General features: G+C 41.7%; 1 protein-coding gene across 1 annotated transcript in view; it reads right to left on the bottom strand.

The window, feature by feature from the left end:
* The window catches only part of LOC121554626 (pro-neuregulin-3, membrane-bound isoform-like), a 402,909-nt gene that overhangs the window by 158,795 nt on the left and 228,706 nt on the right, over positions 1 to 15,408 (bottom strand). Inside the window, exon 2 of the mRNA XM_041868619.2 lies at positions 3,198 to 3,330. Within this exon, the coding sequence (XP_041724553.2) occupies positions 3,198 to 3,330 (133 nt within the window). The remainder of the gene's footprint in view (positions 1 to 3,197; positions 3,331 to 15,408) is intronic.

The following is a 15,408-nucleotide window of genomic DNA, read 5'->3' as shown; positions in this document are numbered from 1 at the left end:
CTAAATGACTAAAATGTAAAATAATTAGAAAGAGGAGATTATCCTGATTAAAATGATGTCCTACTTGAAAAAATCAAAATATACACATTGCGAGATATTTGCCGAAATATACCGGCATGCCTCTCCATAGGAAAACAATGGGGGGAGCTCAGCATTCCAACGGCAAAAAGTATTTTGGGACTAGCGTTTGATGACAACGGAGTATACACATTGCGAGATATTTGGCAAAATAGATATACATGTCTACGTAGAATGTTCCCATAGGGAAACAATGGGGCAGTCTCAGAGTTCCAACAATAATGTATACTTTCTTACATTTTAAATGCTAGCTTTTGATGACAACGGAGTACGCTGCCTAGCCTTACATAATTAGAAAGAGGAGAATATCCTGATTAAAATGGTGTCTGACTTGAAACAATCAAAATATACACATTGCGAGATATTTTGTGAAATAAACAGACATACCTATATTTCCCCTATAGGAAACAATGGGAATACCTCAGAGTTCCATGAGTATTTTTTTGTTGTTGTTGACGTTATAACTACCAGCAATTGGTAACAGCATTGTAAGCTGCCCAAACGTACTTAATTAGAAATAACAGGTTATCCTGATTTAAAATGGTGTAGAACTTCAAACCATTAAAATACATACATTTAGAGATATTTGGCGAAATAGATAGACATGTCCCTATTTTCCCAAAACAGTGACAGTCTGAAAGATCTAAGAGCAGTCATTTATTTAACCAGCTTACCATTTATCTGCTGTTATTTGCCAGTTTTTTGTGTTAGAAATGTTGTGGTTGGAACTAGGCCTCTATGTGAAAGCGTGGCAATAACTTACTAACTATTCACAGATTTACTTCTCTGATGAATTGGCAGGCAGGCAGACAATTCGGAGTAATTACTACTTCAGTAACGATATACACTTTATTCAGTGACCTTAGGTATAGAAACTTTGACGGTCTGATCAGATTGTTAAAGAAAATGATTGAACTGCAATTACTAAATAATTCCAATATATGGCAGCATAAGACCACAAATGAAATTTCAGAAAATCAGTTCTCCCCCTGGATACACCACTCCCCCAACCCCCTTCCCTTCACAGGAAAACTCCTGTGTGCACTTTTTTCTGTCCCTAATGCAAGAGGAAGGACTGAAAAAGCATTTAACAGATTACTGTGAAGTAATATAATGATGATTCCTGTTTATTATTACCTGTTTTTATACTCATGTTTTGAAATTATACTTCATTACTATAATGATTATCAATAAGCCTGAACATTAATTCAGTCACCTCTGGTCGACAAAAACGTATTTTCCTAGTACACTCAATGTCAAATTTATCAACCAGCATCAAGCCGCTCTGCCTTCTCGCACAAGTAGCCAACTCAACAAGCTCCACCAAAAGCTTGTGCTGTCAGCAGCAGCGATCACTCTGTCTTCTCGCCCAAGCAAAGGGCATGTTGAGGTAAATTTGTAAACTGCGAGGGTTGCATGATGTAATTTATTCGCAGGCTGTTGAAGATGTAGTCGTTTGTGTTTTCTATTAGTGTTACATGAGATGTTAAGATGACTATATAATGCATGTAAACTAGAGTTGAGGTTAGAGCATCTGACTAGTGATTATTTGGCAGAGGTTCAATACCTACTATGGTTATTTTTTCATTTTTGCTCTCCCAAAAGCAACACAGGCCTAATACGATATATATATATATATATATATATATATATATATATATATGATATATAACTGTAAAGAAATGAGTAACCATTTTAGAAGATCATGGGACATATAGTCTTTGGTTGCATGCTATTTTATGTCAATCATATTGCTGCTATAGCCTATCACTGATGCTTCGTGGTCTTATGCTTCCATCTATTGGAAATATTTAGCAATTAAAAGTTACTCATTCACATAAAGACATTGGTGAGGCAGCTGAGAAATAAAGTGTATCCAATTGCTGGACTTGTTTTACCAGTCAGGTTTAGGGTTAGGTTTAGGGTTACTGTTAAGGTTAGGGTTACCATTACAGCTGTAGGTGCATTGTGTTACCAGTCAGTGTTAGGGTTAGGGTTACAGTTAGGGTTAGGGTTACCATTACAGCTGTAAGTGAGTTGTGTTACCAGTCAGGGTTACAGTTAGTGTTAGGGTTAGAATTACCGTGACCATTACAGCTATAGGTGCATTGTGTTACAAGTCAGGGTTAGGGTTAGGAAAATGGTGACCATTACAGCTATAGGTGCGTTGTGTTACAAGTCAGGGTTAGAGTTAGGGTTAGGATTAGAAAAATGGTGACCATTACAGTTATAGGTGCATTGTGTTTACCAGTCAGGGTTGGGTTAGGGTTAAGGCTAAAATAGTATGGGTTTATAGCTCTCTTGCTCCTCCCTGTGGGTACTATATAACTCATTCACAAAACTTGCTAGGCTCATAATCTGAGGTAGCAACTGCGTCAGATCTACAAATCAATGAGCTAGACCTATCCATTTGGTTAGCAACTCAGTGAACCTGCGCAGCATTCGCTCAATTCGATGCCTACGAACAAACAGATATCGACGCATCTCAAATTACCCAGCAGCCATTTTCAAACAACAAATCGTCAAAAATAAAGGTAATTTCTTAAATAAAAAACGTATTCTGGCTGTTTAAATCGGCCACATCTAGAAAAAGAGGACAGAGACATGCGTTTTGTTCAGGTGTACACCTTTTTCTGAAAATAAATATGGTTAACCATGACCAGAAAATGTTTAACGTTTGATGGGTACACGCCAGCCATCTTTAGCAGTGTGGGTCACAACAATGTGTTCCCAGGTGAACGTGCTCATGAAGTAGCTGTAACTTTGTTAATAACAAATTACCTGAGGTATGCCTCCGCGTTCAACTTGGGCAGATCTCATTGCCAACAACAGCGAAGCAGGCATTGTGACGTAGAACAATGGGCCGGGAATAGAACCTTCGGAAGGGGAGTTGGTGTCACGGTGCTCAATTGAACTAATAGGAGCTGGCAGGGTGAAAAATGCCCTAAAATAAGGCCTGTTTTTTCACGATTACTTCAAAATTATGGGAAGCAGTTGGGACATATGGTAATATTATGAAACTGGGCTCCACGGCGGATGCAATGAACTAGTTTTTATCCGGAAAAAGTGTTGTTAAAAATGTGTCCAGCCTACAGACACGCACACACACAGAGACTCACCTGCAGTGTCTGTGCACTCCTGCTACTGTCTCAATGATGGAGCACTCGCCCTCGTTGAGGCAGAAGGCTAGGTCCTTGTCATCAATGCAAGGCTTGAAGACCTCCAAACGCAGACTAGGGGATGTGGGGGCCACTGTGAGAGAGAGAGAGAGAGAGAGAGAGAGAGAGAGAGAGAGAGAGTCATGCAGACGAACAGCTCCTGACTTCTTATAACTTTCTGGTTGTTAAGAGAGATTAACAAAATAAAACTGTACAACTGAAGATCAACACAGGAGGAAAAGATCGACAGAGTGTGAGTTAAAAGACCAATCTTAATCGTGCTAGGTAGCCAAATTCGAATTTGTCAGCTAGCTCAGGTCTAGCTCCAACTTTACTTGTGGTAACCATAGCAACATGGCCACTGAGGCAGCGCTAGCAGCGCCAGCAGCAGCAGAGACTGAGAGACTTTCCCCCCCCTTTTTTGAATTTCCAGCAGAAATCAAATCAGAGAAGGGAAGAATCAACTTTAAATACAGAATTCTGAGGGAGAACCCAGAAACGTTGTTTTCCGACTGCTCACACAACAGGACTGTTATAAACCTGTTATTTTACACAGACCACACAACTGCCTGGCATACAGATGTAACCAGGCATTTCAGGTAAGGCATCTACAAGAGAAGGCAAATCCACATGTTTGAGGACAGCGAAAAGGACCAAGAAAACAGGTTTCTGATGGTAACATGTACCAGAACGACACTGTCATGGTCCAGGGCAGTGAGGCTGCACTCAGCTCTTTTGTGCAGGACTTCTCCACCCTAAGGAAGATAGCAAAAATCAAAAAGGACAAGGACAGCACCCCGACCTCTCCCCTCACCTCAGGCACTCCAACAGCAGGAGCCCAGGCCCACACAACAGGTCTGTCCTCCCCCCTGCCTGCCTACGACCACCAGAGCCAAGACTACACTACCATCAGCCTGCTGAGAGACAGGCTGGTTCTGTTAGAGGTATGGGTTACTGAGCTAAAGGAGCAGCCCCCCAGCTACACCACCTACAGCCCAGACACAGAGCTTCTACAGGACCAGATCAACCAGTGCAGGACCCAGCTGAAGAACTCTGACCAGGAGCCTTATCACAGCGCTTGAGGAGGTAAAGGCCACAATGAGGAGAGAGCTAGTGCAGGTAAAGGAGGAGATGGCAAAGGAGTTGTCTGTCATCAAGAGGGTGCTGCAGCATAGAGAACAGACTGTAGAGACCCCTAGAGAGAAGCTGCAGCCCCTTACCACTCCTAACACCCCCACTGATCCACCCTCACCCACAACCCCCCAGACTGGACCGGGCCTAGCCTACTACCTCGCACCAGACCACCACCTCTACCAGAACAGAGAGGAAGCCCCCCGGCCCAGACCTGGCCCCCCTCCACTCCACAGGGCCCAACAGCAGGAGGTCTCAGCTACGTGGAGGTCCTCAGAGGACAGGCGAACCCTGTAGGATTGAGTGAGATTAAACAGCTCCTCCAATACATCTGCTATAAACTGCACTAAACACGCACACACATACACAGACATAAACACACACCTATTGTACTAAAAGTTTACTTCTTCAATTAATAGGAATATATATATATATATATATATATATATATATATATATATATATATATATATATATATATAACAGAACAAATGTTTGCTGTTATCCTGTTTATCTCACGCTTAACAACTTAGTAGTTAGTAGTTACTGTATTTTTGACTGTGCTGTTCTTTCTTTTAGCAACATGAAATCGTTATCAGTTACCATGAGGAACATTCAGGGCCTAAACTCATCAACTTTTGGACTGAAGAGTTTAGCACTGGAGTAAAAAAAAAATCTTAAAGATGTTGACGTCATCATTCTGCAGGACACATGGTGTAAGGCAGACATTGTCACTCACTGTCCCACAGGCTACAGAGAGGTAATTGTGCCGTCACAGAAACACAGCTCTGTCAATAGAGGCAGAGACTCTGGAGGATTGATCCGAACTACAAAATCTAATTGATCCCCTCAAAATGGGTAAATATCACATTTGGTTAAAACTGAAAAAATAACTTTTACTGACAGAAAAATATTTGTTCCTTTGCGCAATATATACCCCCCTCAGAATCCCCATATTACCCATATTACATAGAGACGTGCCATTTCCAGGCCTAGGGAAATGTGCTCATTTGTGGGGACACAAATGCGCGCACAGGAACACTACCTGATTTAACGACCACACGAGGGGACAGCTTTATTACAGACCATACTGTTTCTAACTGTCTTAATCTCCCCCATAGAAACAACAGTGACAGCACCATCAACAAAAACGGAAGGGATCTGTTGCAGCTCTGTCGAAGCAGGGTTTGTACTTTGTCAATGGTAGGACTCTTTTGGGAGATTCACCTATTGCTCACCTCTTGGCCACAGCACAGTAGACTATATGATTACAGACATTGACTCTTTCTCTCTCAGCTCATTCACCGTCAAGCCACTAACACCTCTGTCTGATCAAAGCCAAATTACGTCGTTCCTCAAAAGAACAGACATGGAAACAACCACACATTCACAGCCCAGTAAGCTGTACAACATCAGCAATTCATACAGATGGGCCCAAAACAGCACAGAAGAATACCAGAAAGCAACTAGTAACCAAAATATCCAAACACTTTTAGATAACTTTCTGGATACCACTTTCACTCACAGTAAAGAAGGCATCAATCTAGCAGTAAAAAACATGAACTATATATTCAGGCAAACGGCAAAAGAAGCACAACTGAATTTTTTAAAAAACAAAACAAAAAAGACCACAGATGACAACTTGTTTGATTGTAAAATTATAAGGAAAAAACTTGGAACACTATCAAACCAAAAGCACAGAGACCCAAATAATGGTGAATTATGCCTTCATTACTATGAGACTTTAAAACTCTATAAACATACAGTCATGGACAAAGGTTTTGAGAATGACACAAATATTAATTTTCACAAAGTCTGCTGCCTCAGTTTTTATGATGGCAATTTGCATATACTCCAGAATGTTATGAAGAGTGATCAGATTAATTGAAATTAATTGCAAAGTCCCTCTTTGCCATGAAAATGAACTTAATCCCCAAAAAACATTTCCACTGCGTTTCAGCCCTGCCACAAAAGGACCAGCTGACATCATGTCAGTGATTATCTCGCTAACACAGGTGAGAGTGTTGACGAGGACAAGGCTGGAGATGACTATGTCATGCTGATTGAGTTAGAATAACAGACTGGAAACTTTAAAAGGAGGGTGGTGCTTGAAATCATTGTTCTTCCCCTGTTAACCATGGTTACCTGCAAGGAAACATGTGTCGTCATCATTGCTTTGCACAAAAAGTGCTTCACAGGCAAAGATATTGCTGCTAGTAAGATTGCACCTAAATCAATCATTTATCGGATCATCAAAACTTCAAGGAGAGAGGTTCAATTGTTGTGAAGAAGGCTTCAGGGTGCCCAAGAAAGTCCAGCAAGCACCAGGACCGTCTCCTAAAGTTGATTCAGCTGCGGGATCGGGGCACCACCAGTGCAGAGCTTGCTCAGGAATGGCAGCAGGCAGTTGTGAGTGCATCTGCACGCACAGTGAGGCGCAGACTTTTGGAGGATGGCCTGGTGTCAAGAAGGGCAGCGAGGAAGTCACTTCTCTCCAGGAAAAACATTAGGGACAGACTGATATTGTGCAAAAGGTACAGGGATTGGACTGCTGAGGACTGGGGTAAAGTCATTTTCTCTGATGAATCCCCTTTCCGATTGTTTGGGGCATCCGGAAAAAAGCTTGTCCGGAAAAGACAAGGTGAGCGCTACCATCAGTCCTGTGTCATGCCAACAGTAAAGCATCCTGAGACCATTCATGTGTGGGGTTGCTTCTCAGCCAAGGGAGTGGGCTCACTCACAATTGTGCCTAAGAACACAGCCATGAATAAAGAATGGTACCAACACATCCTCCGAGAGCAACTTCTCCCAACCATCCAAGAACAGTTTGGTGACGAACAATGCCTTTTCCAGCATGATGGAGCACCTTGCCATAAGGCAAAAATGATAACTAAGTGGCTCGAAATTTTGGGTCCATGGCCAGGAAACTCCCCAGACCTTAATCCCATTGAGAATTTGTGGTCAATCCTCAAGAGGCGGGTGGACAAAAAAATTCTGACAAACTCCAAGCATTGATTATGCAAGAATGGGCTGCCATCAGTCAGGATGTGGCCCAGATGTTAATTGACAGCATGCCAGGGCGGATTGCAAAGGTCTTGAAAAAGAAGGGTCAACACTGCAAATATTGACTCTTTCCATAAACTTAATGTAATTGTCAATAAAAGCCTTTGACACTTATGGAATGCTTGTAATTATACTTCAGTATACCATAGTAACATCTGACAAAAATATCTAAAAACACTGAAGCAGCAAACTTTGTGAAGACCAATACTTGTGTCATTCTCAAAACTTTTGACCACGACTGTACACTCAGAACCAAAAAAGCATAGTACAACAGCAAGCGGCTGGCACTAATTGAGGAGTCCATAAACACAAACAACTTCTGGCAAAATTGGAAAAAAACGAAAGAAAATAAAAACAAGAGGAATTAGCGATACAAAATGGTGACATATGGACAACCCATTTTAAAACACTCTACAACACCGTTCAAATTGACACAAACACAGAACAATGCCAAATTCATGTTTAATGGATTAGAAAAAGCTTTAAAGGACAATCAACATCCATTGGACTCCCCAGTTACTGACCAGGAGCTCTATAAGAAACTTCAGGCCCTGAAATTAAAAAAAGCATGCGGACCTGATGGCATCCTAAATGAGATGCTCAAATTCACTAGTGCAAAATGACAATTTAATCCTTAGTGTAGGTTATTTCCCTGACATCTGAAATCAAGGACTCATAACCCCAATCTTTAAGAACGGAGACAAATATGACCCTGTCACGAATGTCAGTGAAATGCGGTGGAAGAAGTCAGGTGCAGGACACAGAACTCTCTGAAACGTACTTTACTCAGAATGCAAAGAACACGAAACAGAAAACCTCCACACAGGGAGGAACTAACCCGCTCACCAACGACACACGTCACAAAGAAACAATCACACACAAAATCCAAATGAGAGACAGGGGTAAATATTGGGCATACAATCAAACATAATGGGGAACAGGTGTAAACAATACAGACTAAACTAGACAAACACCGATCGGCAGCAGCTAGTACTCCGGGGACGACGAACGCCGAAGCCTGCCCGAGCAAGGAGGAGGAGCAGCCTCGGCAGAATCCGTGACAGACCCTAATTACAGAGCCATTTGTGTGAACAGTAACCTGGGGAAGGTTTTCTGTAGTATTATAAATGTAAGAGTTATAAACTTCCTTAATAAGCACAATGTCTTGAGTAAAAGCCTAATTGGATTTATACCAAAACATCGCACGACTGATCATATTTACACCCTACACACCCTGATAGATAAACATAATACAAAATAATACAAAAATGTACGCTTGCTTTATCGACTTCCAAAAAGCATTTGATTCTATTTGGCATACAGGACTGTTCTAAAAAGTTATTGAAAGTGGTGAAGGGGGTAAAAAATATGACATAATTACATAAACTGGCAATACAGTGGGGAAAAAGAGTATTTAGTCAGCCACCAATTGTGCAAGTTCTCCCACTTAAAAAGATGAGAGAGGCCTGTAATTTTCATCATAGGTACACGTCAACTATGACAGACAAAATGAGAAAAAATATCCATAAAATCACATTGTAGGATTTTTAATGAATTTATTTGCAAATTATGGTGGAAAATAAGTATTTGGTCAATAACAAAACAAAAGTTTCTCAATACTTTGTTATATACCCTTTGTTGGCAATGACACAGGTCAAACGTTTTCTGTAAGTCTTCACAAGGTTTTCACACACTGTTGCTGGTATTTTGGCCCATTCCTCCATGCAGATCTCCTCTAGAGCAGTGATGTTTTGGGGCTGTCAATGGGCAACACGGACTTTCAACTCCCTCCAAAGATTTTCTATGGGGTTGAGATCTGGAGACTGGCTAGGCCACTCCAGGACCTTGAAATGCTTCTTACGAAGCCACTCCTTCGTTGCCCGGACGGTGTGTTTGGGATAATTGTCATGCTGAAAGACCCAGCCACGTTTCATCTTCAATGCCCTTGCTGATGGAAGGAGGTTTTCACTCAAAATCTCACGATACATGGCCCCATTCATACTTTCCTTTACACGGATCAGTCGTCCTGGTCCCTTTGCAGAAAAACAGCCCCAAAGCATGATGTTTCCACCCCCATGCTTCACAGTAGGTATGGTGTTCTTTGGATGCAACTCAGCATTGTTTGTCCTCCAAACACGACGAGTTGAGTTTTTACCAAAAAGTTATATTTTGGTTTCATCTGACCATATGACATTCTCCCAATCCTCTTCTGGATCATCCAAATGCACTCTAGCAAACTTCAGACGGGCCTGGACATGTACTGGCTTAAGCAGGGGGACACGTCTGGCACTGCAGGATTTGAGTCCCTGGCGGCGTAGTGTATTACTGATGGTAGGCTTTGTTACTTTGGTCCCAGCTCTCTGCAGGTCATTCACTAGGTCCCCCCGTGTGGTTCTGGGATTTTTGCTCACCGTTCTTGTAATCATTTTGACCCCACGGGGTGAGATCTTGCGTGGAGCCCCAGATCGAGGGAGATTATCAGTATGTCTTCCATTTCCTAATAATTGCTCCCACAGTTGATTTCTTCAAACCAAGCTGCTTACCTATTGCAGATTCAGTCTTCCCAGCCTGGTGCAGGTCTACAATTTTGTTTCTGGTGTCCTTTGACAGCTCTTTGGTCTTGGCCATAGTGGAGTTTGGAGTGTGACTGTTTGAGGTTGTGGACAGGTGTCTTTTATACTGATAACAAGTTCAAACAGGTGCCATTAACACAGGTAACGAGTGGAGGACAGAGGAGCCTCTTAAAGAAGAAGCTACAGGTCTGTGAGAGCCATAAATCTTGCTTGTTTGTAGTTGACCAAATACTTATTTTCCACCATAATTTGCAAATAAATTCATTAAAAATCCTACAAATGTGATTTTCTGGATTTTCTTTTCTCAATTTGTCTGTCATAGTTGACGTGTACCTATGATGAAAATTACAGGCCTCTCTCATCTTTTTAAGTGGGAGAACTTGCATAAATGGTGGCTGACTAAATACTTTTTTCCCCCACTGTATGTGCAGCATCAAAATTGGCAAGAAAATAATAGAATTCTTTAACCAGGGACGGGGCCTTCGCCAGGGTTGCAATCTGAGCCCTGTACTCTTCAATATTTGCATCAACGAATTGGCAACTATTCTAGAAAAATCCCCAGCCCCTGTGTTAGTCTCCACAATTCAGAGGTTAAATGCCTGCTCTTCGCAGATGACCTATGCCTGCTGTCACCCACAGCACATGGCCTACAGCAGAGCCTGGACCTGCTAGAGCAGTACTGCCAGACCTGGGCCCTGGCAGTAAACCCCAAGAATACTAAAATAATGATTTTCCAGAGAAGATCTCAGGGAATTAGACCAAAGTTCTCAATTGGTACAAAATATATAGAATACTGCTCATGCTACAATTACTTAGGTTTAAAAATAAGCTCAACTGAACACCTTAACGATGCAGTGAATGAACTGAGAGAGAAAGCACACAGGGCATTCTACGCCATTAAAAAACAAATTCAAATTGAAATACCTATTAAGATTGGGCTAAAACTAATTGAATGTGTCATTGAACCAATTGCACTTTATGGCAGCGAGGTGTGGGGTCCACTTGCAAAACAAGATTTCACCAAATGGGACAAACACCCCATTGAAACCCTGCATGCAGAGTTCTGTAAGATTCTCCTACATGTCCAGAGGAAAACTACAAGCAATGCATGCAGGGCAGAATTAGGCCAATATCCACTAATAATAAAAACTCAAAAAATAGCAATTAAGTTTTGGAAAATACAGTGACCCCCTTTCATATCATTACCAAGCCCTGCAATGTCAAGTGCTGAGCAAAGAAAAGAGTCCCCTCATCCAGCTGGTCCTGGGGCTGAGTTCAAAAACCTGTTCTACTAACACACTGAAGCCTCAGGACCAGAACATCCAATTAATCAGAATAAACCAAATTACATCACAGTCAACACAAAACTACGTTGCTTTTTGGGAAACACAAGCACAAGCACGAAATAAAATGCAGTGCCCTAAATCGACAGTACACCGTGGCTAACTATTTGACCATGGTTACCGATCAAAACCTTAGAAAAACCTTGACAAAGTACAGGCTCAGTGAGCACAGCCTTGCCATTGAGAAGGGTAGACCTCCCTGCAGAGGAAAGGCTGTGCAACCACTGCACCACAGCAGAACCTGAGACAGAGCTGCATTTCCTGACAAAATATCAAAAATATTAAACAATTAGAGAGTGTCATTTCCCCAAATTTGAAACAGTTTTTCAAGGTTTCAAAGACCTCTCTGATGAGAATAGGCTACCTGTCCTGTTGGAGGAGGACGCAGAGAGCTGTGGGTTGGCAGCGCACTACATTGCATGTTGCCATAAGATGAGGGACAGTGTCTGACAGACCAACCAACCTGCACATGTCCTCTATATTGTTATTGTTCAATGGTTATTTTGACCCTTGGTTATTGTTGTTACTGTTGACAATATTGATTATTATTATTTTAATTATGTTAATAGTGTAAATATTCAAAGTAATCTTTGGCAATATGTACAGTGCATTGTTACGTCATGAGAGAGAGAGAGAGACAGAGAGAGAGAGAGAGAGAGAGAGAGAGAGATGTGGTTACTGGGTGTCACAGAGAGACCATTATTGAAGAACCATTTTCTTTGGGTAACATATAAACTACCAAGAAAGAAAGACGACAGAGGGAGAGAGATGTGTCAAAATGACCTGAATTATTATTTGATTTGGCTTATTGCATAAACAGTAAGGATTTTTGAAGGTTTTGCCAAATATCTTGGCTCTATGATAATGGCCTGTATCATCCATCAAATTCATCATGGTATATTATTGGGGGGGTCAAATTGACCTGTTTCTAATATTTATGCGCCTGGTCATATCATCATGCCATAATATTATTACAAGCCTAGCGCATTGGCTGGTTTACTGCCCCCATACTTTAGGTTTAGCAACACAATTGAATTACATCTTTGATACTTGTGTTGTTGTTGTCATGGGCCTTTTCTGTCCTGTCACCACAGCCATCATAGCATTACGCCTATCATATGTGCATCATTACTTTTACAGCAACCCGTGCTTCTGTTGACCAATCCCATGTGAGAAATAGATGCATTTCTAAATTAGAGAATCCCTTAGTTGTGCCATAATGTCCAGATCAATCTGTTGCTGTTGCTCCAGGGTATTGATTGATAAGTCTCAGGCCTTTTGTGAGGCCTTGAAAGATGACAGATCTGCTCGACACGAAAAGAGATGGGCGAACCTATAACTATTTTTATGAGTTTTTATAAACCTTTAACGGTATTTTTCATTAGTTACTAAAGTAATCACAGTTTTATTACACATGTATGAGAGCAACTTAGTGTTACCTAACTTTATTATTATAAAAAATAATAAATAGAGGAAGTTACCAATTATAACTTACTTATCACTGCATTTACAGTGCCTTCCCGTATGCATTGATAACACATTAGAAGATTTGCTATCCTTATAACAGCCAATACATGCATGGTGAATGCCTGTCACTGGGCATTGGGCCAGTGGTTCAAAGGAAGTCTTACTGTACAACTTTTTTGCTTCTTTACACATTTGCAATGGCCTATGCCAAAATGGAAATATGGATGCCTTTGCATATTCAGCGGACCCAGGATTCTGTCCTGCTTGCATATCTAATTAAGCCTCGACATCCAAGACCTAATTCTTAGGATTTTAAAAAGACAGTGGACTACATACTCTGTATTATCAATTCAATAAACTCCCAAGGCATGGTGTTCAAAGGTTATCTATTTCAAGACTTTACTTCATGAATAGCAAATAGAACACAAAGCTCCCCATTGTACGAATGTCTAATGTGCTAATTGTCATGTTGTACCACAGAGACTCATTAGTTGAGCTACTCTAGACGTACAACAGGGTCGACCAACTAAACAAGAGACTTGCAAGCACTGATAGACCACAATAGACTGCTGTTTATTACAAGTAGGTCAGCAAAGTTCAGGTATTGCTCAAAACCTTTAGTCATTACAACCAGAAACTGGCTAGAAACCATTATGACGTAATTTCAACCAGTTTTGCCCAGTGTTGCCCACTGGGATCTGTCTGATCTTTAGCTGCAAAGGTTAGTTGCTATTGTGGTTTCTAGCCAGTTTCTGGTTGGAATGACGTAATTTCATCCAGTTTTGCACGCTGGGATGTGGTCCTAAACTTCCAGATTGATCTTGTTGCAATAAAGACCACAGAAACATGCAACCCCATTACTGTACTGTAACACCACCAACCACCAGCCACCATCCACTATCAAGCTTAATATTAAAATTAACAACAATCCCTTATAAATGGATGACCCTGGGTCCTCTTGAGGTGGGGGAAGCCTTTAACAAATTTATAAAGATGAAGATCGATGCTCCGAGATTTGAAGGAGCAATTAGGATCTGTCTTACTCTGGTGTCCAATCACTGACGAGTTTATTAACTCCAAAAGTGGTTGCCTCGGGGACACCCCCTCCACTACATGGCACACATAATAGCTTGGTACCAAATGGCACCCTATTTGTAACGTAGACGCAGGGAGTCAGGAAGCAAGTGCAGTTAGTGAGTTTAATTACGACGAACATGGAAAAATACAAAACAAGGGAAGCGTCAAACATGGAAACATAAACAATACAGCCTGAGGGGTGAATACAATGGAGGGCTAGATAAAGGGGGAGTAATCAGGGAAGTGATGAAGTCCAGGTGTGTCTGATGATGAGGTGCAGGAGTGCGTAATGATGTTTGCCAGGTCTGCGTAATGATGGGTTGCCAGGACCCGTGGTTAGTAGACCGGCGACGTCGAGCGCCGGAGAGGGGGAGCGGGAGTAGACGTGACACTATTCCCTGCATATTCTTAATATAGTGTACTCCTTTTGACCAGGGCCCATAGGGGGCCCATAGGGGCTCTTGTTTGGCTCTTGTTTTGGTGGTCACTGAGATTAGAATATTCCTTGTCTCCAGGCCTTGATCTATTTATTAATTTCAATTGCTGTTTAACTGGCAAATGTGTGGCAACAATTTTGGTTGTTGTTTTTCTTTAAGCTGTTCTCTTTCAAATATTTGTTTCGTTGTCTCACAATGGGATTCACTGATAGGTGGATTCACTACAGGAGCAACCAATCACACAACATCTGTCGGAGACAGACAGGTTAAGTTTTTAGTTTAGTTTATTTGGATCCCCATTAGCTGTGCATAAGCCACAGCTATTCGTCCTGTGTGGCAAATGATGTGAGCCTCTCCCTCCTTATAAGGCACCACTCGTCCTGCCCTCTGATTATTCTCTTCCTTGCGAATTTCATTACGCTCGTGAAGCTCTCCGCATCGTGACTTGATCCCTGTCTTCCTGCTTAACTGTTCAGGCGAACCGCAAGGTTAACACTGCCGAATATAAGACCTCAGCTCTCGTCTTTTTGTGTTGAACAACTGACCGAAATGAATAATTTTTTTGCTTTGTGTATTATTAGCTCTTTTGCTTTTTATACTCACTAAGTCTGTGGTAGCTAGTGTCACACGGCTAGCTACTGAGACTTGGCTAGCTCTCGCCGCAAGACTTAGCTCACCCGGCTGGCTCGCGGCAAGGCCAGCTATACCACCAAACGCGGCAGGGAGAGGGCAACACGCTGTCACCAGGGTTTTCTGCACTGCGAAGTCCCCAGAGACCCCACAGTTTGGGTCTCCCAACAGAGGCCGACAGTGGGGGAAGCGGTCCTTCGCTACAGCCAAACCGAAGTCCTGACCAACTGATTCCCCTGAGTGTGAATTGGACCATTTTCCTCTCCTGTTAAGCATTCAAAATGTACTTTTGGGTGTCAGGGAAAATGTATGGAGTAAAAAGTACATTATCTTCTTTAGGAATGTAGTGGAGTAAAAGTAAAAGTCGTCAAAATATAAATAGTAAAGTAAAGTACAGATAACCCCAAAAGCTACTGTGTTTGATACATTTACATTTGAGTCATTTAGCAAA

The sequence above is a fragment of the Coregonus clupeaformis genome, chromosome 1, assembly GCF_020615455.1.
Source record: "Coregonus clupeaformis isolate EN_2021a chromosome 1, ASM2061545v1, whole genome shotgun sequence".
Classification (NCBI taxonomy): Eukaryota; Metazoa; Chordata; class Actinopteri; order Salmoniformes; family Salmonidae; genus Coregonus; species Coregonus clupeaformis.
This window is presented reverse-complemented; position numbering and strand designations above follow the sequence as displayed.